Source organism: Plecotus auritus (genome assembly GCF_963455305.1).
Source record: "Plecotus auritus genome assembly, chromosome: 4".
Taxonomy (NCBI): Eukaryota; Metazoa; Chordata; class Mammalia; order Chiroptera; family Vespertilionidae; genus Plecotus; species Plecotus auritus.
Genome location: NC_137775.1, coordinates 5,034,024 through 5,057,255, shown reverse-complemented (window position 1 = coordinate 5,057,255; position 23,232 = coordinate 5,034,024). Strand labels below are relative to the sequence as shown.

At 43.1% G+C, this 23,232-nt stretch overlaps 1 protein-coding gene across 2 annotated transcripts in view; it reads left to right on the top strand.

Moving 5' to 3' along the window:
- Positions 1 to 23,232, top strand: part of TULP4 (TUB like protein 4) — a 149,998-nt gene that overhangs the window by 27,760 nt on the left and 99,006 nt on the right. For both annotated transcript variants that reach the window (XM_080666165.1, XM_080666166.1), the window contains exon 2: positions 20,815 to 23,031. In XM_080666165.1, coding sequence (XP_080522291.1) covers positions 22,780 to 23,031 — 252 coding nt within the window. In that variant the 5' untranslated portion in view covers positions 20,815 to 22,779. The remainder of the gene's footprint in view (positions 1 to 20,814; positions 23,032 to 23,232) is intronic.

Below are 23,232 nucleotides of genomic sequence, written 5' to 3'. Positions count from 1 at the left end.
ACAAATCTTCTTTCCCTGGCTTTTCTCGGTCCTGAATGTCTCCTAGAACAGCCCGCAGTCAGGGAGGTCAGGGAAATGAGATTTGTTCTCGGACACTGAAGGGAGCTGGGGAAAATACTGTTGGGGTTAGAGCCAAGTCCATTGCGGGTTAAAATGACTTTTAGGGACTACCTGTGGAGCAGCGGTAATGCTTATGATGTTACTTGTTTAGAATTATTTAGTCACAGCTATGAACAGTCCACTGACAACAGACGTGAACCATGTAGTGTGTGGATTAATCGGGGAAGTTTGTACTAGGGCACCAGGAGCAAGGATTGGCCTTGGCCATGGGGGCCAGCACACCCCCTCCTCCCTGCTCTCCCTTGCTTTTCCAGCTGTGGGAGAGCTCAGTGTGTGTTGTGCAGGATCTTGTGTTGGTGTCACACTAGGCTTGTGACTTTCTGGTGGCCTGGAGAATAACTTTTGGCTTTTGTGTGGAAGCTGTTGCTCTACATCTTGAATACAGATCTGATACTAGGTCACCTCGGATGATCCTCAGGCTGTGAGTGTTTGCTTCAGCGAAGCAGATACTCTGAAATTACCCACTGTTTCCTGCAACAGTCCCAGGCGTGTGGGTACCAGAAAGGTCCCTTTTCTTTTTCTGGCAGCAGTAAGATCTGTGGTCTTTCTGGGCCATCTCAAACTCCGCTTTCTCCACTCAGAGACCATCCTGTCAGCCCTCCCCACTACTCTCTGGAGCTCCCCACGCCCTTTGATGCTGGGGCCCTAGTTTGTGTGTGTCCTTCTCAGCAAGAGGCAGAGGCAGGAGCAGGCGTGGAGTGACAGAGCTTCAAGGGATCTTAAAGCTGTTGATTGTCAATCAAGTGGACTGCACTGTTATTTGCTTTAAATCAGTGGTTGGCAAACTGCGGCTCGCGAGCCACATGCGGCTCGCGAGCCGCGGTTTGCTACTCTGTTGACTAATGAGTTTGCCGACCACTGCTTTAAATGAAGTATTAGAAGGGTAGTGTCTGTCTTCGCAGCACAGCTCCTTTGAGCTCTATAAGGGGTCCAGTCTTAGTGTAGAGCAGTGGTTCTCAACCTTCCTAATGCCGCGACCCTTTAATACAGTTCCTCATGTTGTGGTGACCCCCAACCATAAAATTATTTTCATTGCTACTTCATCACTGTAATTTTGCTACTGTTATGAATCGTAATGTAAATATCTGTGCTTTCCGATAGTCTTAGGCCAGGGGTTGGCAAACTCATTAGTCAACAGAGGCAATTATCAACAGTACAACGATTGAAATTTCTTTTGAGAGCCAAATTTTGTAAACTATATAGGTAGGTACATTGTTATTAATTTAATTAGGGTACTCCTTCAATCGCACTGTACGTGCGTGCCCGCACGTGGTATTTTGTGGAAGAGCCACACTCAAAGGGCCAAAGAGCCGCATGTGGCTCGCGAGCCATGGTTTGCCGACCACTGTCTTAGGCAACCCTGCTAGGGGTTCTCAACCTGTGGGTCGTGAAATTACAGTTATGAAGTAGCAACGAAAATAATTTTTATGGTTAGCAAAATTACAGTTATGAAGTAGCAACGAAAATAATTTTATGGTTGGGGGTCACCACAACATGAGGAACTGTATTAAAGGGTCGCGGCATTAGGAAAGTTGAGAACCACTGGTCTAGAGGATAGTGAGCTGTATTGACATGATAGCTTCATAAAGAACCAACCAAGTCCAGCACCTGACATTTTCCTTCAGGGGTTTTCATATAGTACGTTTTCAAGAATTTAGAGGGGAAATGTAGAATAAAATATTGTTTTTTTGGCCCCTTGCTTTAAATGTGAAATGATCCAGCACTTTGCAAAAGATGTTTTTATTATTGAAACTAAAAGATGGTGATTATGCTTATGTTGATTGAATGGATTGAAATCTTAATTTTAAAGACATATGCTTAGGACTTTCCTAGGATTTTATGTTGATAACTTTTTGTCTGATTTCATTTAAGAAAATTTTATATCATCAGGTTTAGAAGAAAATTGCTGTGACAGTAAGGCTTTTTCTTCTTGATTGTTGTACCTGTTTTATTACTTTATTTTGTTTTCTAATAGATGCCAGCAAGTATTTATTTGATTCTGATTCTTAATTAATTTATATTTTATTCTGACACCCCCCCCTTTTTTTTTTTAGTGAGGGAAGGGGGAGAGAAAGAGTGAGAGAGAGAGAGGAAAAAAAAAGAGAAACATTGATGTGAGAGAGAAACATTGATCGGTTGCCTCCCGTACCGCCTTGACTGGTCATCACACCTGCAACTTAGGCATGTGCCCTGACCGGGACTCAAACCTTTGACCTTCCAGTGCACAGATGACACTCCAACCAACTGAGTCACACCAGCCAGGCTGATTCCTGCCCCCACACCCGACTTTAAAACAGCTAGTTGAACAAATACTTGTGGAGGGCACCATGCCAGGACTGGTGAAAGTGAGGAGATAGATCACAGAATCTGTGTTAGGGAATCGTGTGGTGAGGTTAGCTTTTCTTTACTTAGACTGGGGTGTAGGGGGCAGAAGACTGGACATGGTTTTTGATAATGTAGAACAAGTAATAATTATTTAGAATTTAAATCTTGTGTCTGTTTTCTACCATCTAGTTGAAACTTTTTAAAGATACTGTTAATTTACATATCAACATGATTTAGCCCAGGTATGGCAGAAAGATGTGTTCTTTTCCCTTCTCTGTTATATTCTGATCTCAGTGTCATGGGAATAAAATCATAGAGTGGGTATTAATATGTTTAGAAAATACTTCCTAGCCTAAGTATATGATATTCTATTTGCATCCATGAGGAGCTTCTTTATATATACACTAGTGGCCCGGTGCATGGATTCGTGCACATTGAAAGGGAAATCATTAGAAGAAATATTTTAATATTGCTATTTGCCCTTTCTCCTTCAGCACCTGGGAACCGGGCGGTGGCCCCGCCCCTGCTGCTCCCGGCTAGTAGCCGCCTGCGGGGCCCAATCGCCCCGCTGCCCACCGCCTGGCTCCCAGGTGCTGAGGGAGCCTGGTGGCAGCCCCACCCCCTGCCATCGCAGCTGGTGACCCTGCAATCGTATTGGCGGGGCATCGGGCCCCCGCACGGCTCCCTCGGCATCTGGGAGCCCAGTAGCGGGGTGATTGGATCAGTGGGGCGATCAGCCCCCGCTTGGCAATAGTGGCTTGCACCCGCCTTGGCCTGGCACTGCCCACTCACCTGCTCCACCATCCTGCCCTGGTCCCACTCTCATCGGGGTCCATCAGGGCCTGCAGCACCTCCACTGTCGCCCGCTGCCAGGGCCGCATTGTCAGTGCCCACCATGTCCCATGCTGCTCCCTGGTGGTCAGCGCACATCATAGCAATCAGTCGAACTTCCAACAGAACTCTCGGTCAAGGGGACAATTTGCATATTAGGCTTTTATTATATAGGATATACTAGAGGCCCGGTGCATGAAATACGTGCATGGGGTGGGGGGTGTCCCTCAGCCTGGCTTGCACCCTTTCCAAACTGGGATAGGATCAGGCCTAAACCAGCAGTCGGACATCCCTCTCACAATCTGGGACCGCTGGTTCCTAACCACTCACCTTCCTGCCTGCCTGATTGCCCCTAACCGCCTCTGCCTGCTGGCCTGATCGCCACCTAGCCGCTCCCCTGCCGGCCTGATCGTCCCCAACTGCCCTCCCCTGACGACCTGATTGCCCCCAACTGCCCTCCCCTGCCGACCTGATCGTCCCCAACTGCCCTCCCCTGCCGACCTGATTGCCCCCAACTGCCCTCCCCTGCCGACCTGATCGTCCCCAACTGCCCTCCCCTGCCGACCTGATTGCTGCCTAACTGCTTGCTCCCCGGCGCCGGCCTGATCTCGCCCCTAACTGCTTGCTCCCCTGCAGGCCTGATCGCCCCTAACCGCCTCTGCCTCAGCCCCCACCACCGTGGCTTTGTCTGGAAGGAAGTTGGACATCTGGAAGATGTCCAGTCGACCCAGTCTAATTAGCATATTACCCTTTTATTAGTATAGATATAGATATACATATTTTTATTGATTTTACAGAGAAGAAGGGAGAGGGAGAGAGAGATAGAAACATCAATGATGAGAAAGAATCATTGATCAGCTGCCTCCTGCACACCCCACATCAGGGATCGAGACTGCAACCCGGACATGTGCCCTGACCGAGAATTGAACGGTGACCTTCTGGTTCATAGGTCGATGGCTCAACCACTGAGCCATGCTGTCCCGGCATGATGATCATCTTTAATACATGGCCTAAATGGTACAAAACTTAGTTTCAAATAACTTCATTAGTGTTAATTTTAGATAATTATGTTAAAAAAGAAAAATGGAGACTCTCCCTCTCCCAGCTCAGTCATTTGGCACTAGCATAACCGGGACAGTATCCTTGGCCTGTCTCCCTTCCCCACCCCTAGAATGGTGTGGGTCCCCCTGTGATCTTGCTGAGACATACAGCAGACCTATTCATTCTCGTCCAAAGGTTCTCAGATGCAGCATGCAGCTGTGAACACTTGATCCTTGCTTGGCTTGGAATTTAGCATGTGAACGTCTCCCTAGAAAGTCACACTCCTAGACCAGAGGACTGTTATTTCAGATGGTGCTAGGGATTAGGTGATGCTTCTCTGTGACCAGACTAGATGTGAGGTGTTTACCATGTGGGTAGACAGGACGGTAGATGTAAGGGTTTCACTTTCTCAGTAGCTGGGGAATCAAATTTGATAATTTAGTAAGTGAGAAAATGGCATATTTTTCTTACATAGTCTTTCATTTACTTTTATTTCTCAACTTGAATATTTGTTGTTGAGAAGTAGGCCTCAGTGTGAATTTTAATTAGAACGATAGTATAACATTAATCTTGTGGTAGCAAGCCCAATGTAGTATGAATGCATTTAAAAAAAAGGAAAACTTGTATATTATAAAATGAATAATTGAAGCCATGCCAAGTGCACAGTACTATGCTTTTATGCCATTGTGTCTTTTTTTTTTTTTCGGAATTTCTTTTTTATTTTTGATACTTTACACGGGTCATTTATTACCTTTTCCTCCCTGGTTATTTAAAGTCATCTTTTCGCCCTAGCTGGTTTGGCTCAGTGGATAGAGCGTCAGCCTGTGGACTGGAAGGTCCCGGGTTCGATTCCAGTCAAGAGCACATGCTCACTTAGGTTGTGGGCTCGATCCCAAGTAGGGGATGTGCAGGAGGCAGCTGATCAATAATTCTCTCTCATCATGGATGTTTCTATCTCTATCTCCCTCTCCCTTCCTCTCTGAAATCAATAAAAAGATATTAAAAAAAATAAATAGAAAAATAAAGTCATCTTTTTTTCACCAGGAATTTATTTTCTTAGCTTTTTGGAGTAAGGGACTGTTTGAATGTAGATTATATTTTTATTATGGAAATTAGTTTCTTAGAGACATTCTTCAGTTAAATTAGAAACCGCTCTGCACCAAGGGGGAAAGCCATGGTCAGGAGGAGTCCCTGCACAATTTGATTTCCCCCTTAAATGGCTTCCCCAGTGCCTCTGTAGCTACGAGAGCTGTTGGCACAGTCCCTGCTGGTTGGGAGGACAGAGCTGAAAGCCCAGCTGTCCTTAGGAAGGTGGCCATCGTCGGGCGATTAATTGAAGATATGATTTTGTATTAGAGGTGAGGCCCCGAGCCATCTTTAGGTTAGCAGGGGATCATCTCACATTCTAATGATATGTGAAAGGTGCACTTTTATCGTGCAGTGCACATTTTAGCTGTTTAAATTGGGAGAGAGAAACACAGTCATTTATCATCTAAATTAGAAAGGCAAAGGTGTATTTCATTCCTAGTTTTTTCACTGCTTAGCACAGAGGCTATGATGTATGGCAGTCAGTGTTTGTTCACTGAATGAATAGATGGACAGATGTATGGATCAATAATTGGTTTTTATATTTAAAATATTTTATTTGAAAAGAAACAGTAGCAGATATATTAAATCTGAGGGGGGGGGGGGAGCAACTTTTAATTCTTTTGCTCCCTGTGCTTTGAGTAGATGAGTAGGAAGGAAATGGACGATCACTTGGAGCCAGTTAGAGCTGCCGCAGCTTGGGATGTTCTGGGAAGGATATTCAAAAAGGCAGAAGGAGAAAGAAACAGAATCTCATTTGTTTCCATGCTTTTTACTGGTATCCGAGAGGTAATTCAGACTTTGGACTCCTAGACTTTGGACTTCTAAGTTGAAGTCCTGCCTTAATTTCCTTATTTACAGAATCAGCCTAAAAAGTGAGGTCTTCTTTCCCATCCTGGTTTTTATCTTTCTGTCACTCCAAAGGAATGACAGGGACAGGTGACAACATTACACGGGTAAATAGAGGGAGGCAGGGAAACTAGTGCATGCTGTATGGCCCTTATCTTGTTTGCTAACTAGTTTGATGGAGAGTCATGCTTTTTAGGAAGAATGGGAAAGACACCTCTCTGATGCATAGCACATTTTGGACCATATTCTCCAAGCCTCAAGAAATCACTTTCACTGAATTACCCTTTAATGTTAAATTTTATTCATGTTTGCTATAGGAAATAAGTGTAAGTCCTATTGTACATTCATGTGAGATTGTCATAGACATCATTTCCCTCATCTGATGGCCCCCCGTATTGCTGCAATGTTGAAATCTTTTCAGAATTTAATAATATGGAACACACTTGTCTCTCCTGGATAAGTAGGCCGTTTCCTCATTTCTGATCATAATATTTCTGTAAGACATCCTGAGTCTCCCTTCCCCCTGATCGCAAGCATACTTACGGCCAAGATTTTGTGTTTAGTGTTAATATTTTTGCTGTCTCTTTTTTCTTAACTGTTTTTCTTTTTATAAGGTGATAATAATATTTTACTTTGTATGCACTTTTATTATTTTTTATGTTTTAATCCTCACCTGAGGATACGTTTATTGATTTTAGAGAGAGGAAGAGGGAGAAGAGAGAAACACCAGTTGGTTGCCTCCCATATGCACCCCAACTAGAGATTGAACCCATAACCTAGGTATGTGCCCCAATGGCGAATCGAACCCACAACCTTTTTGTTGTACAGGACGACACTCCAACTGACCCACCTGGCCAGAGCTGTGTACACTTCTTATAAAGTGCTCTAAATTCTTTCTGGAGAGAGTTATGTTTTTAATAGATTGATTAAAACAACAGTATGTACTCATTATTCATTAAGTACTTGGTTTCCGTTCATGCTTGTTGGCACTACAACCTCTTTAACCACTAACTCCAGTTGATATTTCTAACTTGTTTAGTCCTGGGCCATGCTGAATATCTCTAAATTTAGGTTTGTGAATACTGTTTTAAGACCTTGATATTGGAGTATAAGAACTTGAAGGAAACATAATTGATTTGTTTCTTCCAAAAGCTAACCTTTTGCTAAATGACTGAATCCCTTCTGAGAACCTGGGTGATATAAATCATTGCCTGAACCCACGTCCCGTGTTCATTCATTCCAGCTATGAGTATAGCACTCAATGGAAATGTGGTTTAAGGGAAGATTGGATCATTATCCTTTTTCCTGCTACCCACTGTCTGCTCTCTTATTTGAAGTGACGCCGTTTTCTGGGAAGAAGGGTTGCTCCACTGATCAGATAGACACACAGTGGAGATTTAAATTCTATAGTTCATTTTCTCATTTTTATTTGTACAGCTACTCATCAGTACTATGAATTAACTGAATTTTCATTCTTGTTAGTGTTATTTTAACAACACCTGTTAGAAGCAGGCATCTGGATCCCACAAGGATACAGACACCTTCCTTGATGAACCCATTTCATGTTAATCCTATCTCAATTTTGAATTCTTTTTAGCAATTTCATATATAGGACATTATGTTAGTATATGAAAATCTACAGAGATGTGCAGTTGGAAGTGTTAAAAGGTACCGAGTGGTGTATGTCCTTATCTAGCTCCTTTCATCTTCATTTTGCTAATTTGTAACCAGCTCCCACACATGGTTATTGTTACAATGAAAGGAAATAATAAAAAAATAATCTTGAAGCACTATGCCTGGCTACATTCAGTAGTAATTGAATCAGAATAGAATAATCATTTCCAAGCCCTTGGTGATGGCCCACTTACTCCCCAATCTGTGTAACCAAATCCTGGGGAAAACAGCTCTGCGATGTGGAATGTGACAGGGTTTGGCTTGCACTCTGAGTCTTAGGATTTCACAGTAGCAGAGCACAACACTAATGGACACCATTCCATTCAGCTCTTTTTCTGTACCTGGGGTTTCCTGTGCCGTGTCTCCTGCTTGAATTTGACTTCACTTTGAGGCTGTGTGCTTGTCATGACCTTTCTGGTGAGTTAATACACTAGTATTCCTGAACTACCTTCTTTAGTGGATGAGAGCACCCTCAGCTGAAGGGAAGATTCCCCACAGGATTGCCCTTCTCTGCAGCCGGTCCGCTGGGCGCTCGTGTTGGCCGCTTGGATTCTCCTCACGTGCTTTGCGTCTCCCCGATTTGACTGCTTCCCTGATTTCAGCGCTTGCTCCTTTGGGATGATTTCTGACCCCACATCTGAAGGTGAGGTGATGGGGTACGGAGCCCCCCTGGAAATGAAGTTGACCAGGTATTTTAGAAACCCTCCTGTTATAAACACTTTAGAAATATTGGAGAAGATAAACATCCTTTGACCATCTTTATTGCAAGAAAGTGAGGAACCCGCAGGGAAAGAGGCGTGAGCATTCCAGAGAGAGAGAGAGAGAAAGAGAGAGAGAGAGAGAGAGAGAGAGAGAGAGAGAGAGAGAGAGAGGGGTAGCTGACACAGAGGGAACCTCTGCTGATACGAGGGACCTAGATGTCAAGGAAACGGTTTCATCTGCACCTCTGAAGGGTTAGGGCCTAGGGTGGGGAGAGAACATCCATTAGCAAAGGGAGGAGGCTCCTTAGCTTGAAATAAAACGTCTCTTGATAGCCTTGGGTTAGGGATTTGAATTTGTGCTTCCTGCATGAGCTGGAAAACCTCAAGCTTAGAAACTCACCTCCATGCTTCTGCGTCAGAGACACCCAAGGGCTCGACAGAAGTAAACACAGATCCCTTCTGGAACAAAGGCACCCATAACCCACTGATTATGAGTTCTAAAATGTGAGCAAAATACAAAAATATTACTTAGGAAATGAGCCACCATGAATGAGAGTTATCTTAAAGTCAGTTTTGCTGTGCCATTTGTTCATCCAGTCAAGCACAATTCCTCACATCTGTATCCGTCACTCGTTATATACGAGGTACTGTTGTCAGGGCTGTGAGTTTGCTTCCAGGGGCAGGTTATGACCTGTTTTAAGTTCAGGGGCCAGATGTAGTATTCTTTCTATTAACTATATTATCTAGCCTTGGGCTGGCTTCTAGGTAATTGTTTTATAATATTCTTTTATTGTTGCTTGATTAAGCATGTAATGCCATTGTCATGAGGGAATGAAAATACTTCTGTCCAAAAGGTATTATGGTCATTATGTGAGAGTTATGGTGACGTGGGAAAATATTTTGGCTGGTTCTTTATGGTGTGGATTTCTGTATCCCGCTCTCTCCGTCCTGATTGAGAAGATGATCCCCACCTGCTTTCCCGCTGCAGTTTCCTTTGCGTTCATTCAGTGCCAGGCATGCTGGTAAGCGCTGCCCCCCAAGCTGGGTGCTCTCTGTGGGTTGATCATTGACCACCTCACAACTGCTTCTCTGGCCCCAAACACAAGTTCAGAATTGGAAGTATGTCCCCTGCCTCCCTGCCCTGCTGTCGGCCCCAGTGCATGACCTGGGTAGACAGCTGGGCGTGCTCTCTGTGTCGGCTTGTCTGTCTGTTAGCCGTGGGTCAGGCACTCCTGCTTATTACCGTCAGAACCGGAAAGGAACTGATGGAAGTTAGCCCTCTCATAGAACCCAGCTCAGGCTGCGCCGTGGCCAGGACTCGGTTGTCAGTGCACTTGCTGGCTGCATTTCAGCCATCCGTTCGGGCCCTCTCTGCATGAAAGACATGGGAGTGCCAGGGGATACTTTTTGCAAGTAAAAAAGATGGCAGCAGATGTGAAAACAGTTTACTCATCATGATGTCAGTTGGTGTTTTGTTTTCATTTTGGTTGGACAATCTATAGGTACTTACGAAAATATTTTACTATAAAAAAATTAAGAAAAATATCGAACTGCCGTTATCTATTACAATGTAATTCAGTTTAGTTCTTCGGAAAGAACTTCAAGTTATAAGTTAAAAAAAAAAATACTGAAATTTATGTTAGTATTAAAGTAAGCTTTAAAAGTTGTAAGTGACCCAGCAGACACTGACAGATTTGCTGTAATAAAGGATGCCTGCTTTGTGCAGATACAACAGTTTTTAGGAAAGTGGCATGTGTAGCGGACTGCTGCACAGTTGTTTTGTTACATCTTTTACTTTTCTCTGAGGGCTGTTTCTAAGTGTGTGTGTGGTTTTCTTTTTTGTACAGGAAGCTGTTTATATTTTGTATTTCCTCTGTAGCCATGACCAAGAGGGTAATTTCTTCACTAACCTACACCTAACCAGTTTGAATTTCCTGCATTGCCATGCATCTGTGAAAAGATCCTGTCTTACTGGTATTTCTAGTAAACTTCAGCATGGTGAGTCACCCGAACCCTGTGAAGGGGACATTGGCAGGAGCTTGGGGAATATTTTCGTTATTTGCAACTCTGTTTTATGGTTAATTTCAAGACAAATTTTATTACATAATTTCATTTTATGTATTTACTGTCATCCAAGACTACAGTGTTTTAGATGATTGGAACTTAGCCTCCTGAGAGCCCCAGATTTTCAGCTCTTTTAATGGGAAAAATTCCAAAATAAGCAATTTCCTTCTTAATTAGAAGATAGTGGATATAATAGAACCTATAGTTTACCCTTCAGGGTCATCAGTTTATTTCGTGAGGACATACAGTGATGCTTTTGGGAGTAGAGAGCACGTTGGGCTTCTTCCTACATTTAACTGCCATTTATTTTATTCAGAAAATACTGAATTCTTTCCTAGGTGTGAAGATTCAGTGATTAAGGCTTATTTCCTGCTCTCAGAAGGTTCACAATGTTACAGGAAAGGACAAAAAAAATCTCAGGGAAGGCATTTAGGGTATTCAGGTTTGAGATCCAGATAGACCTGAATTCAAACCACGGGGTGAATGAAGTTGTATTAGACTCTGTCTGGCATTTGTGTGACCAGAGTTCTGAGTGCATGAGTCTGTTTACCTGCCTGTGGCAGTGGAAGGATTTCCCGTAGTTTATTGGCCTATGAAAGAATGTAATGTATCATATCCTTGGGGAAGCATTTTTATTCTTACATAGGATCATTTGTTCTTAGGGAAAAAGGTTTTTAACACTACGTACAAAAGGAAAACACTTTTATTCGATTGAGCATACATTTATTGAATACTTTGAGGTATTTTAAAAGTCCTTACCCTCAAGTAACTACCAGACTAGCAGGGAATATAAGGGCTCAAATACCTATAACATGATGGAGAATTGAATGAGCAACTCACGAGAAATAGAAGAATATGCCGTGAAGATGGAAGACAACAAATCCACACCCAGTAGGGAGAAGCTGGTGGAGCGGGTGGTTTTGAAGATGCATCAGGAAAGATGGCTAAAATTGGGGGGTTGGGGGTGACCTTTGTAATCAGCAGAGCAAACTTGGGGCTTGGTGTATAAGGAGGAATTATACTTTGAAAGGAACATAAATTTTAGAGAACAGAAGTGTAAGGTAGGTCGTACAGATGGGTGGGGCTGTTCTATGAAGGGCGCTGAGTGCCAGGCTGAGGAACGTGTCTCTAGGTGGTGTCTGAGCTCAATGACCGTGGTGAACATTATTCCTGGGTGAACCTGATCGGGTCACAATCTAGTATTTCCTTTATATACCATTGGATTTGCTAATGCTCTGTTTAAGATTTTTGTATCCTATCCATGGGTGATATTCCCTTTAATTTTGCATTTTTACACTCTCCATATCTGATTTAAATATCAAGGTATATAATGGCCTCATGAAATTAGTTGTGGGTGTTACCACTTTTTTTTCCCTCTGGATGAGTTTGTGTGATTCTGCAATAATCTGTTTCTTGAATATTGGTTGAACTTATCTGTAAAATATCTGTACTTAATGTGTTCTTTGTGGGATGATTTTATTTTCATGCTTAACATTATCTTAGGTTTTAAGGTCTGTCTCATATGAGAGACATCTGCTTCATAGATAGTTTAAGTACTTTATAATAACAAAATAACCATAATTCCTATCTCTTGTCCCTTTTCTCATTGCTTTTATTTTTTTTCACTTGTAAATTAGCATACATTGTGTGTGTGTTTGTGTGTGAGTGTTTGTGTATTATTGAGTACATTGTTGGTGTTATTATTTTAAACAAACTGTTATCTGGTAGCTCTGATGGGAGCGATATTGGGGGGTAGGGAAATAGAGTAAATAAAAAGAACTCATGGACAACAATGTGGTGATTATTGGGAAGGGTGGGGGGCGTGGAAGAGGGATATGGGGGATTAATGGTTATGGAAAATAAAGAAAAAACCAAACATACACACAAATACATGTTTTTATTTTATCTTTACTCATTTCTTCTTCAATGCGCTTTATTTTTGTAGATCTGAGTTTCTGACCTACGTTATTCTCCTTCTCTCTAAAGAACTTCTTTTAACATTTTTGCAAGGTATATCTAGTGCCAACAAATTTCCTCAGTTCTCATTTGGGTGAAAAATTCTTTGTCTTTCATTTTTGCAGGGTACAGAATTGTAGGCTGGTGGTTTGTTTTCTCAACACTTTAAATATTTTACTCCACTTTCTTGCTTGCATGGTTTCTGGGAAGTCAGATGTAATTCTTACCTTCCTTCCTTTACAGGGAGGTTGTTATTTTCAGCCTGGCTTCTTTCAGAATTTTTCTCAGTTTGACAGTGATGCATAGGTGAGTTTTGGGAGGGGGAACATTTCTCCTACGTGGTGTTCTAGGAGCTTCCTGAATGTGTGTCTTGGTATCTGACATTAATTTGTGGGAAAATTCAGTCATTATTGTTTCAAGTATTTCTTTTGTTCTTTCTTCTTCTAGTATTTCTGTTGTGTGTATGTTAATGCCTTTTGTAGTTGTGCCACGGTACTAGGATATTTTGTAAAAGCAAACAATCTTTTTTTCGGTTTGCTTTTCAGTTTTGGAGTTTTCTGTGAGAGATCTCCTCAAGCTCAGAGATTCTTTCCTCAGTCATGTCCAGTCTCCTAATAAACCCATCAGAGGCATTCTTCACTTATTGCAGCATTTTCCTCTAGAATTTCCATATGTTCTTGCATGCTGTCTACGTTATCCATTAGAGCCCTTACCATATTAAACATAGCTGTTTTAAATTCCTGGTCTGATAATTCCAACACCCCTGCCATTTCTGAGTCTGGTTATGATGCTTGCTCTGGCTCTTTAAACTGTGTTTCTGCCTTTTAACGTGCCTTGTAATATTTTTCTTGATAGCTGGACATGATGTACTGATGAAAAGGAACTGTTGTAAATAGGCTTTTAGTGATGTGGTGATAAGGTGTGGGGGGAAGGGAAGCATTCTGCAGCCCTATGATTGTGTGTGTGTGTGTGTGTGTGTGTGTGTGTGTGTGTGTGTACACATTTTTGTATTGAGGTGAAAAGTGCAAAACATAAATCTTGCCATCGTAACCATTTCTAAGTGTATAGTTCTGTAGAGTTAAGTATATTCACACTGTTGTTCAACCAATCTCCAGAACTTTTTATCTTGCAAAACTGAAACTATACCCATTAAGCAATAACTCACCATTCCTACCTTCCCTAGTTCCTGGAAATCACCATGCTACTTTTTGTTCCTGTGAATTTGACTACTCTAGGTTCCTCATATAAATGGAATCACACACATTGTAGTATTTGTCAGGATTTCCTTTTTAAGGCCAAATAACATGCCTTGGCTGTGTACAGCTCCTTTTGTTTATCCATTTATCTGGTGATGGACACTTGGGGGCTTCCACCTCTGGGCTTTGTGAATAGTGCTGCTATGAACATGGGTATGCAAATATCTCTTCAAGATCCTGCTTCCCATACTTTTGGTTATATGCCCATAAGTGGAATTGCTGGATCATATGGTAATTTCTATATATTTTTATTTTTGTGGTGAGGGGAGGCTAGTTAATGCCTCCGTCACCTCACATAATTGCCATTTCTTTTTTGTGATGAGAACATTTAAGGTTTACTGCTTTAGCAACTGTCAAGTATATCATAGTGCCATTAACCATAATTATCATGCTTTACATAACATCCCCAGAACTTTGGGTCTCGGTCTTTTAGTGCACTTTGCCCTGAACTGTCTTCAAGTATTTTTCTCAGTTTCTCCCACACTCTCTTAGGTATGACAGGTTGGCCAGAGTGGGCTGGAGTTGGGCATTCTCTCTTCCCAGGCCAGTTAGGCTCTGTTTCAGTAGCTTTCGCTGAGGACAGGCCTTGCTAAGAAGAACAGAATGCTCTGGTGCATTTCAGAATTACTCCTTGTCACCTTCTCCTGCTGGAAGCAAGGGCATTCTTCTTCTTCAGTATTGACTGTGAGGGTCTGGTGAGCTCCTGGAGATAAACTCACAGTCAGGGGCTGCAACGGCCTGGTCCTCCTCACGATGTTCTCTCTCATCCTGCCCACACGGAGCCTGCTACAGTTCCTCAGTCCCCTCAGCTCAGGTTTCCCAGGCGAGGGCTGGTTCCCACAGAGGTTTTAGCTCATTGATTTGTGTTCTGCTACATGCAATCCTTTGTATTATTAGCCTTTGGATACCGTTAGTTTTTTTTCCCTGTGACTCACTCCTGATAGGGATCTAAGAAGAGTTCATGTGTGTGTCATGTTCCCTCCTTGATACTTCTCATACTTTTCTGCAAAACCAGCACAGATTGTTGTGATTTATCTAAGATCTAGTTATAGAGTAGTTATAGCCTGGAAGTGTAACCTGTAATTTCACTTTTTGCTTAATTTATTAAGAACATGTTACCATGTAACCCCATAGTCTTCTGTAATACATTAGTATTGTGTTTTGTGGCTTGCCAATATTTACTGAACCAATATCCTATTTTGGACATAAAAGTTACTTCAGATTTTTCCTTACAAAAATGGTGTGGTGGAAATCCTCCTAAATCTTTGTACAATCCAGGATTATTTTCTTACAAATTTCCAGAAGCAGATTTGCTAAGTCAAAAGGTTTGCACCTGGCTGGTGTGGCTCAGTAGTTGAGTATCAACCTATGAACCAGAAAGTCACAGTTTGATTCCCCGTCAGGGTACGTGCCCAGGTTCTGGGCTTGACTCCTAGGAGGGGGCTGTCTCAGATCTTGCAGGAGGCAGCTGATCAATGATTCTCTCTCATCATGGATGTTTCTATCTCTCTCTCCCTCTCCCTTCCTCTCTGAAATCAATAATGAAAAGAAAACGGTTTACAACATTTTAAGTCTTTTGAATTATATCACCAAATTGGTCTCTCATTTCTCTGCGCCCTACGTGACATTGGGAATTGCCATGTTTTTCAGTTTTTGTCCCTTTGATAAGTGGAATGTCCTCCTTTTTAAATTAAGGACATGACTTTTGATACCAGTGAGCTGTTTCACCACCTAAGTGTCAGGTGTAGATGCACTCTTAGAAGTGTCTAGCTCCCACTCCCTTGTAAACGAGTAATCCAGCTGTTTGTCTCACAGCCTCTGCTCCCTCCTTGCTCTGTGCAGATAACTAAGTGTGCATGTTCTCAGGACTGGCTATTGAAACCATGCGAAGAAAGTAAGAGGGAGTAGCTTTCTCTGAAAAGGCACCTCTTTTCTGTTCTCTGAGCACAGCGGGGACCGCGGCTTCCTCCATGAATTATTTTACTCGATGGGCTGCAGTGACTGTCCGCCTAGGCTTTCAGGGGACCCCGATTCTGAGTGGTTGGTGTTTACCCAGGGTTCCTAGAGAACCTCAGTCAGTCAGTATTTATTATTTCCCGTTTTCTTAGAAGACTGTTGGGGGCTCTGTGGCATACTTAGTGCCTTGTTAAGCACTTAATTAAGTGAAGTGATGCTGGGTACTGCAGGTGAGGTAAAAACCGGAGTCTAGGAGTTTGTGGTTTACGATGTATGATGAATTAAACAGAAAAATAGCTCTGCCACAAATAGAGAAGACCCTTGCCATGTGAGTCTGTAACAGTGCTTTAGTGTACATCTAAAGGGGCTGGTGCTCTTCTGAATAAGACAGCTTTTCTGTGGAATGCATCTCTAAAATTTATAGTGCAAGTCAATGGGAAAATGATTTGATACTGACACAGTTGTAGTAAGAATGCATCTTTGGAATAAGCTTGGGCATAACCAGGCATGCATGTCTGTAGTTATTATCTCACTAGCATGTTTTGAGAATAATACTAGATAGATAGATAATCATTATAAAGACATATAATTATTACTAAGCTCTATTTATCTTTGCAGTGGTGGTGTAAAATTTCCATGTATATAGTTATTTCCCTACCTGTGTAAATGGCCACGTGACCAGTGGTTATTGAGAGTATTCCTGCCTTAAAAGGCAGTCTTGGGAGGCAAATTCAAACGAGCCTCTAGGCAGCTAATGAAGCTCATTAGGAGCCAGCTAGAACAGCCTTGGACTCCATGGATATTTGTGGGTTGTGGAAATTCCCCAGGGGAAGGAGTAACTGTAATTAAAGACAGGTCATCTTAGTTGCTTCCGTTAAAAAGAAGAGTAGAGTTCAGGATCTGTTGCCATCTGTAGAAAGGGGCACTGAGGTGGCCTGCCCCCCTCCGTCTACCCTGCCAGCCATAGAGTTAAATCCAAGACAATGGCCGACCACGGCTGCAGAGTAGAAATCAGGATGTGTTTAATGTACACCCCCAACCAGAAAAACCTCATTTCCTTTCCCTTCTCCCTAACCCCAAGCAAGTCTATAATCAAAACCTTAAGCTCTAACAGGGGTGGGCAAACTTTTTGACTCGAGGGCCACAATGGGTTCTTAAACTGGACCGGAGGGCCGGAACAAAAGCATGGATGGAGTGTTTGTGTGAACTAATATAAATTCAAAGTAAAGGAGCGGAGGGGAGAGCAAGAGAACCGGATAGAACAGCCGGATCCGCGGGCCGTAGTTTGCCCACGGCTGCTCTAGGATGTTTGGAATATTTTATTCAAAAGTTTCTATTGTGTTTTTCTTCCTGCTTTATGTTCATCTAATATCTATATATTTTTCTTCAAATCTACTTTTTACTTCAAATAGAACTATATTCTGAAATGTTATCTTATCTCCATTTATTACCATTAATATGTATTTTCTTTGTGGACACCTGCTTAGCTTGAGAAGTAACATAACATCTTTGATACTTTATTGGGATTTTCTAGATTGGGAGAGTATTCATTAAGCTTGTATATAATAATCTTAAAAATTCTTTCTGAGTAATTAATTTAACCTTTCTAAAAATCTCAAAGGATGCTGGCCTAATATACCTGACAGCTTGTTCTACCTATTTATTGTGAGATACATCATACATGTAGGAGAATATGTTAGACATATTGGAAGTAAATAATTATAAGAGTGAACACCCAAAACTGCCACCCAGATCAAGACATAGACTATGGTGAGCACTGAGCAGCACTCCTGTGTGGACCCCTCTCTGTTCATAATCTCTGTCCCCAGGGAATTGCTACACTGCTTTATATTACACTAGAGGCCCGGTGCACGAATTCGTGCATGGGTGAGGTCTGGCAGGCCTGCCCCCATGGGGACCCATTGGGGCCGGGCCGGCAGCAGGGAGGAGATGGGGGAGGTTGGCTGTCCGGCCCTGCCCTCAATCAGGGGGGAATGTGATCGGGGGTGGAGCTGGCAGGGGGGGAGGGGCCACAGGAGTTTGGGGGGCGCCAATCAGGGGCCCGATCAGGCTGGTTGGTCATCGCAGTGTGCATCATAGCAACTGGTTGTTCTGGTCACTTGGCTTTTATATATATAGATTTTTGTTGTTTCTAAAACTGTGTATGCAGTTTTAACTGATAAAATTAGTTTTGCTTGTTTTGAACTCTATATAGACAGATTCATATTGTAGATTTTTTTCATTGATCCCATGTTCAACATTATGTTTGAGAAACTCACCCATTTTATTCTGTAGTTCATTTTCCTTGCTGTATAGAATTCTGTTGTTGAATATACTGTACCACACTTGATTCATTCAGGTTGGTTTCAAGTTTTGGCTAATGTAAATGATGCTACTGCTACAAATGCCTGTGTGTGTGTCCTGGAGTACTTGTGAAGACTGTGTCTGATGCATATAGTCCAACGGATAATCTCATCACTAAATGGAGAAAAGAGAACATTTCAGAATATAGTTCTATTTGACGTAAAAGGAGTGGAATTGCTGTATTCAGAGTGTTCACATCTTCATTAGTGCTAATGAATCAAACTGTTTTCCAGAGTGGTTGCATGCTTACAACTTTTAATGATTATTTCTATCAAAATTGTGTATATGGACAATATCTTCCCAAATTTATCTATGATCTCTAACATTAATTCAAATGCTTCTTAAAAAACCCAAAGTGCATTTTTATTCCCCCCACTGGTGAATTTTACTCATGTCCGTGGAAAGTAGGAATCAGATAAAACGGACGATAGCCTAAGTGCTTTTTCTCAGGGTTACTATTGCACTTCAGTAGTCAGCCGAAATGTTTTCTGTGTAGTTGCTGTTTTGAAACACAGAATATTAAACAGCCGTGTACTCAGTGGTTGAGATTTAATAAAATTAACAATTTTATTGCTGAATCGAGAACATTCTTGAGTGAAGCTGGCATTTCAAAGAAATCCAATGAGTACTGGTACCGTTAGGTACCAATGCCTTGATTGGTATTAAAGAGCTGGCAGTTTGACCCACTATCACTTTTGCACTATTGGTACAAATTATCAACACAGTGAAGAAGGCACATAATGTCCTAGTATTATTATAAAAATTATTTTGACTTTATGGACACCCTGGGAGGTTTCGGTGGGATGACTGATAATTTGCATTGTCGTGTTTAATGTAGATGCTTTAATAATCATGAATTATGCTCTTAAGTTGTTTAAAACGCATGCATATATATAGCTGGGTCTTGAGAAGTTGCTTTTGCCTTTCCCATCTGTGATGCTGCCCCCACGCCAGAATAGGGACTAAGGTGGTGGTATTCAGTGGTGTTAGTATTTTAGGAGGACGAACTTGGCATTCATTTGAAAAATTTTTAAATATATTTTATTGATTTTTTTATTTCTTTATTGATTAAGGTATTACATATGTGTCCTTATTCCCCCATTACCTCCCACCTCCCATTCATGCCCCCACCCCCCTGTGGTCTGTGTCCATTGATTAGGCTTATATGCATGCATACAAGTCCTTTGGTTGATCTCTCATTTGAATTTTACAGCATTTGTTGTCACTTTATTTTTTCAGGTGCAAGTGCTTCCTGAGAGATTTTGGTGGTTTTGGTTTACTGGCACATACAGAGTGTATATACTGTGACTCATCTGTAGTAGCTGCTGCCTTGCTCCTGCCTGCCTCCTCCTCCTCCTTTTGTTGAGTACCCAGTTTATGCACGGTCTGCTCCAGAGATGAGAAAGGCAGGTCCCTGGCTCCGGGAGCGTAGAGAAGGGCGTTGGCATGCAGGGTAAAGAGGCTGGTACAGAAGTTAGTGCTCGGTGCTCTAGGAAGCAGCACAGGAGAGGTGCTTTTAAAGGAAGCGCTGGGGCCTGGCCTGGCAAGGGAGCGGCAGTGGTGGAGACATGAAGGAGAGGAAGAACACAGTACTTTGTGGACAGGGAGTGGCCCAATGCCATGGTGGTCACACAGGCTGGACGTGGAGGCTGTGTCAGGAGAAGAGGACAAGCTGAAATCCCATCATAAAGGGTCTTGCTGGGACTTGGCCCATTGACCAGTGGTTCTCCAAGCCTGCTCCCAGACCAGCTGCATTAGCATCTCTTGGGAGCTTGTTAGAAATGCAAATACCTGGGCCCAGCCCGGGCTTTGAGGTCCGGTGCAGTGGCTGAGGCCAGGCTGTGTGTTTCACTGGGCCTCTAGGGGACTGCCCAGGCCAGGAAAGAACAGCCTTGCGTTTTTTTAAAAGCTCCCTCTGAGGACCCTCTGGAAGGTGGGATGGTGTGGGGGAGTTAGGGGCTGAGTCATTGCTGTTTTTGTGGGTAGGATGTGGTTCTGGACTGAAGGTAGTAGGAAGAAGAGAATGGATTTGCTGGACTTCATTGCTATTAGACAGTTTAAAAGTTGAGAAAACAGCTGTGCTTTGCTCTGTGACCTACCCCCAATCAGGGGTGGAGGGGTTTTAAACACCTTTGCTGCACTCTGCGGTGGGGTGTGTGTGTGTGGGGTGTGTGTGTGTGTGTGTGTGTGTGTGTGTGTGTGTGTGTGTAGACAAATCACATAACTGGCCCGAGCCTCTTTAGTCTCCTTTTGGATGTTGCCTGCTTCATCAGAGTGACGGCCCCTGGAGGGTCATCTTGCGTAATCCGGAGCCTTAGAAAGGAGGGCAAAGTGTGGGAGACAGGCAGTGATTTCGGGTCTGCCCAGCTACTGGCCAACTTAACCAGTAATGGCACTCAGACTTAGGTTGTACATTGTCTCTAAGTTGGTGGGGTGTACCTTTTTGCTCTTAGAATTTTACCAATCACTAACTCCCTTTGGTACGTGTAAGTGTAAAGATGGGTCTCCAATTTCAGTTACAGCGATTATTTTGTTAGAAGCTTTATTCATCAGCATTTTAACACTTTTTTTAATCCTATTTTGTTTTACAGATTTGTAAGACTCCAGGGCCTTCACGCTGTGATTAATCAGATGGTTCCTGAAATGACTGGGAAACAGACACTTTACGGGCCAGTTGAAGAGTGTATGTTGGTGTATATTTAAACCCTTTCTATGCACACACACACAAACACACGCGAGAAGACAGGCTCGTTCTGGTGCACACTTGAAGCATTTTACAACTGATGAAAATTAATCTAAGAATCAGATGGAGCAACTTGACACCACTGGGCTCAGGAGCCCGGGGAGAAAAATACATCACTAATGGCCAATTTTCCATATGGTCTTCACGGGTAAAGAGAGTTTGCAAAAAGAAGAAAAAAAAACTTGCACAGATCAAGCTTCAGAAATACCTCTCCAGTTTAAATAAGGAGCCAAGTGAGACGGCGGCTGAGGGAGCAGTGTGATTTCACGCATTGCGGGTGGGACCAAGCAGTGTTGTTGCACTTTATTTTTCAGTGGGTTTGATGATTTGGACAGAGACTGTAAAATCCTGGACTGACACGTTTCTTTACTGTGAGCTTGTGACTGGAGGAAAGCCGGTTCAGGTTTGATGGGACAAGTTTGAACAATGAACTGGTTCCTTTGCCTTTCTCAGTTGACTGTACTCGAGAAATTTTAATTTATTATTTCCCTTTCCTTTTCTGTATCTACAGGATAATATCCTAGGTAGCATTTGAAACCGATAAATAAATATCAAGGAACATCCAGGCAACGCTGCTTTTCCTTGGACTGTACGTGTGGCATTTGGAAACATTCTCTGAATGTGAACAGAAAAGGGCCCATCAGCAAAACGTGGTAACTCTTTAGGGAAACGGTGGGGAAGGACCCGACCCTGGCCCGTGTTTCTGTTCTGTTCTCTTTTCTGTGGAGTTTAAGAAGACCTGTGCATATAAGAGGAGGATTACTTGATGGACTTAAATCTGAGATTCTTTTTTTCCTTCAAGATGAAAAAATATGTGATTTTTAGGAGCAGAAAGGGGAGAAGTTAGACTGGGGGAGGAGGGGAGGGGCAGGCAGAAGAGAAGAAACCTGCAGCGGGGCTTCGTTTTGTCAGCAAGAGGATTTAGGATTCACCTGAGGCAAACACTTGGACCAACGCTCTGGCTCTGCGGAGTGAAGGGGCGTTCTCTCGGCCGCTCTGTGGCATGAGGGCTGCGGGGGCTGTGAGGGCAGTCAGCTAGAGCCCAGCTCTCGGGGGGAGCGCAGTGACCTGCCAGGAGAATGCTGGGGCTCTGAGCTGGAACGTCTTGGGCTCTGAACCACGGCAAAGGATCTTTTCTTCCTAAACTTGGACTACTGTCTGCACAAACTGGTCGTTTTGCACGGTGTGTGTGCCTTTCTTCCCCTTTATGCAACCTTTTTCAGCTTTAGCAGCAGAACTTGGTCTAGTTGAGAAGACATGCCAGAGGGTGGCTTCAGAACGAGGAGGATGCCCTGCGCTTTGTTTCTGCCTCTGAACTTTTGAAGAAAAAATTCCAGCTCGAGGGATTCTTAAAGCCTTAAGTTACTTGAAATCTATGTATCTGCAACCCTTGGTCTCTGGAATCATATTACACTAAACTGGAATCTCAGGCAGAATCAGAATAACCAAGTTGAGTAAAAAGAAGGAAACTCAGTTTCTTGAGCACTACATATTAGTGATGCTCTTTCTCCAAAGGGTCAGCCCACTCTTCCTCTTAAGGACTTGAAAATAAAAATGGACCCCACATTTTTTTAAGCATTACCTTTTCTTAGCAGACTGCCATCATCTTTTATAGAGGAATTTTTTCACTATGCATTTGGTGGATCTTTATAAAATACTGACCTTCTAATTAGATCCAGGTCAATCTTAATTAAAGGAGACCGGGGAAGCCAAGCAAGCCAACCACAAAAATAGAATCCATCCATGAGAGGACCTGGGGTGGCTTTTTCAGCATTCAGCATTACTCTGAGTACAATAGTTCACTGAAGAAAGGATGTTTGCAGCGGTGGAGCAGGGGCCTGTCCTCTGCAGCGACTCCAACATCCTCTGCCTGTCCTGGAAGGGGCGCGTCCCCAAGAGCGAGAAGGAGAAGCCTGTGTGCAGGAGGCGCTACTATGAGGAGGGCTGGCTGGCCACGGGCAACGGCCGGGGCGTCGTGGGCGTGACCTTCACCTCCAGCCACTGCCGCCGGGACAGGAACACGCCACAGAGAATTAACTTCAACCTGCGGGGCCACAACAGCGAGGTGAGCTGGAGTTTCCTTTCACCATTGGGTCACTTGTAGAGGTATTTTTGAGCCACCCCCACCCACTGGGTCAAAACTTACTTTTCTTCAGTTTCTCGTGTTTGCTGCCAAGTGAGACTTTTTGCAAAGTGAATTCTGTCGTCGGTGTTTTCGTGGGAAGTGTTAGGGCAGACACAGTGCCCATTGCTTAGTTACCTTATC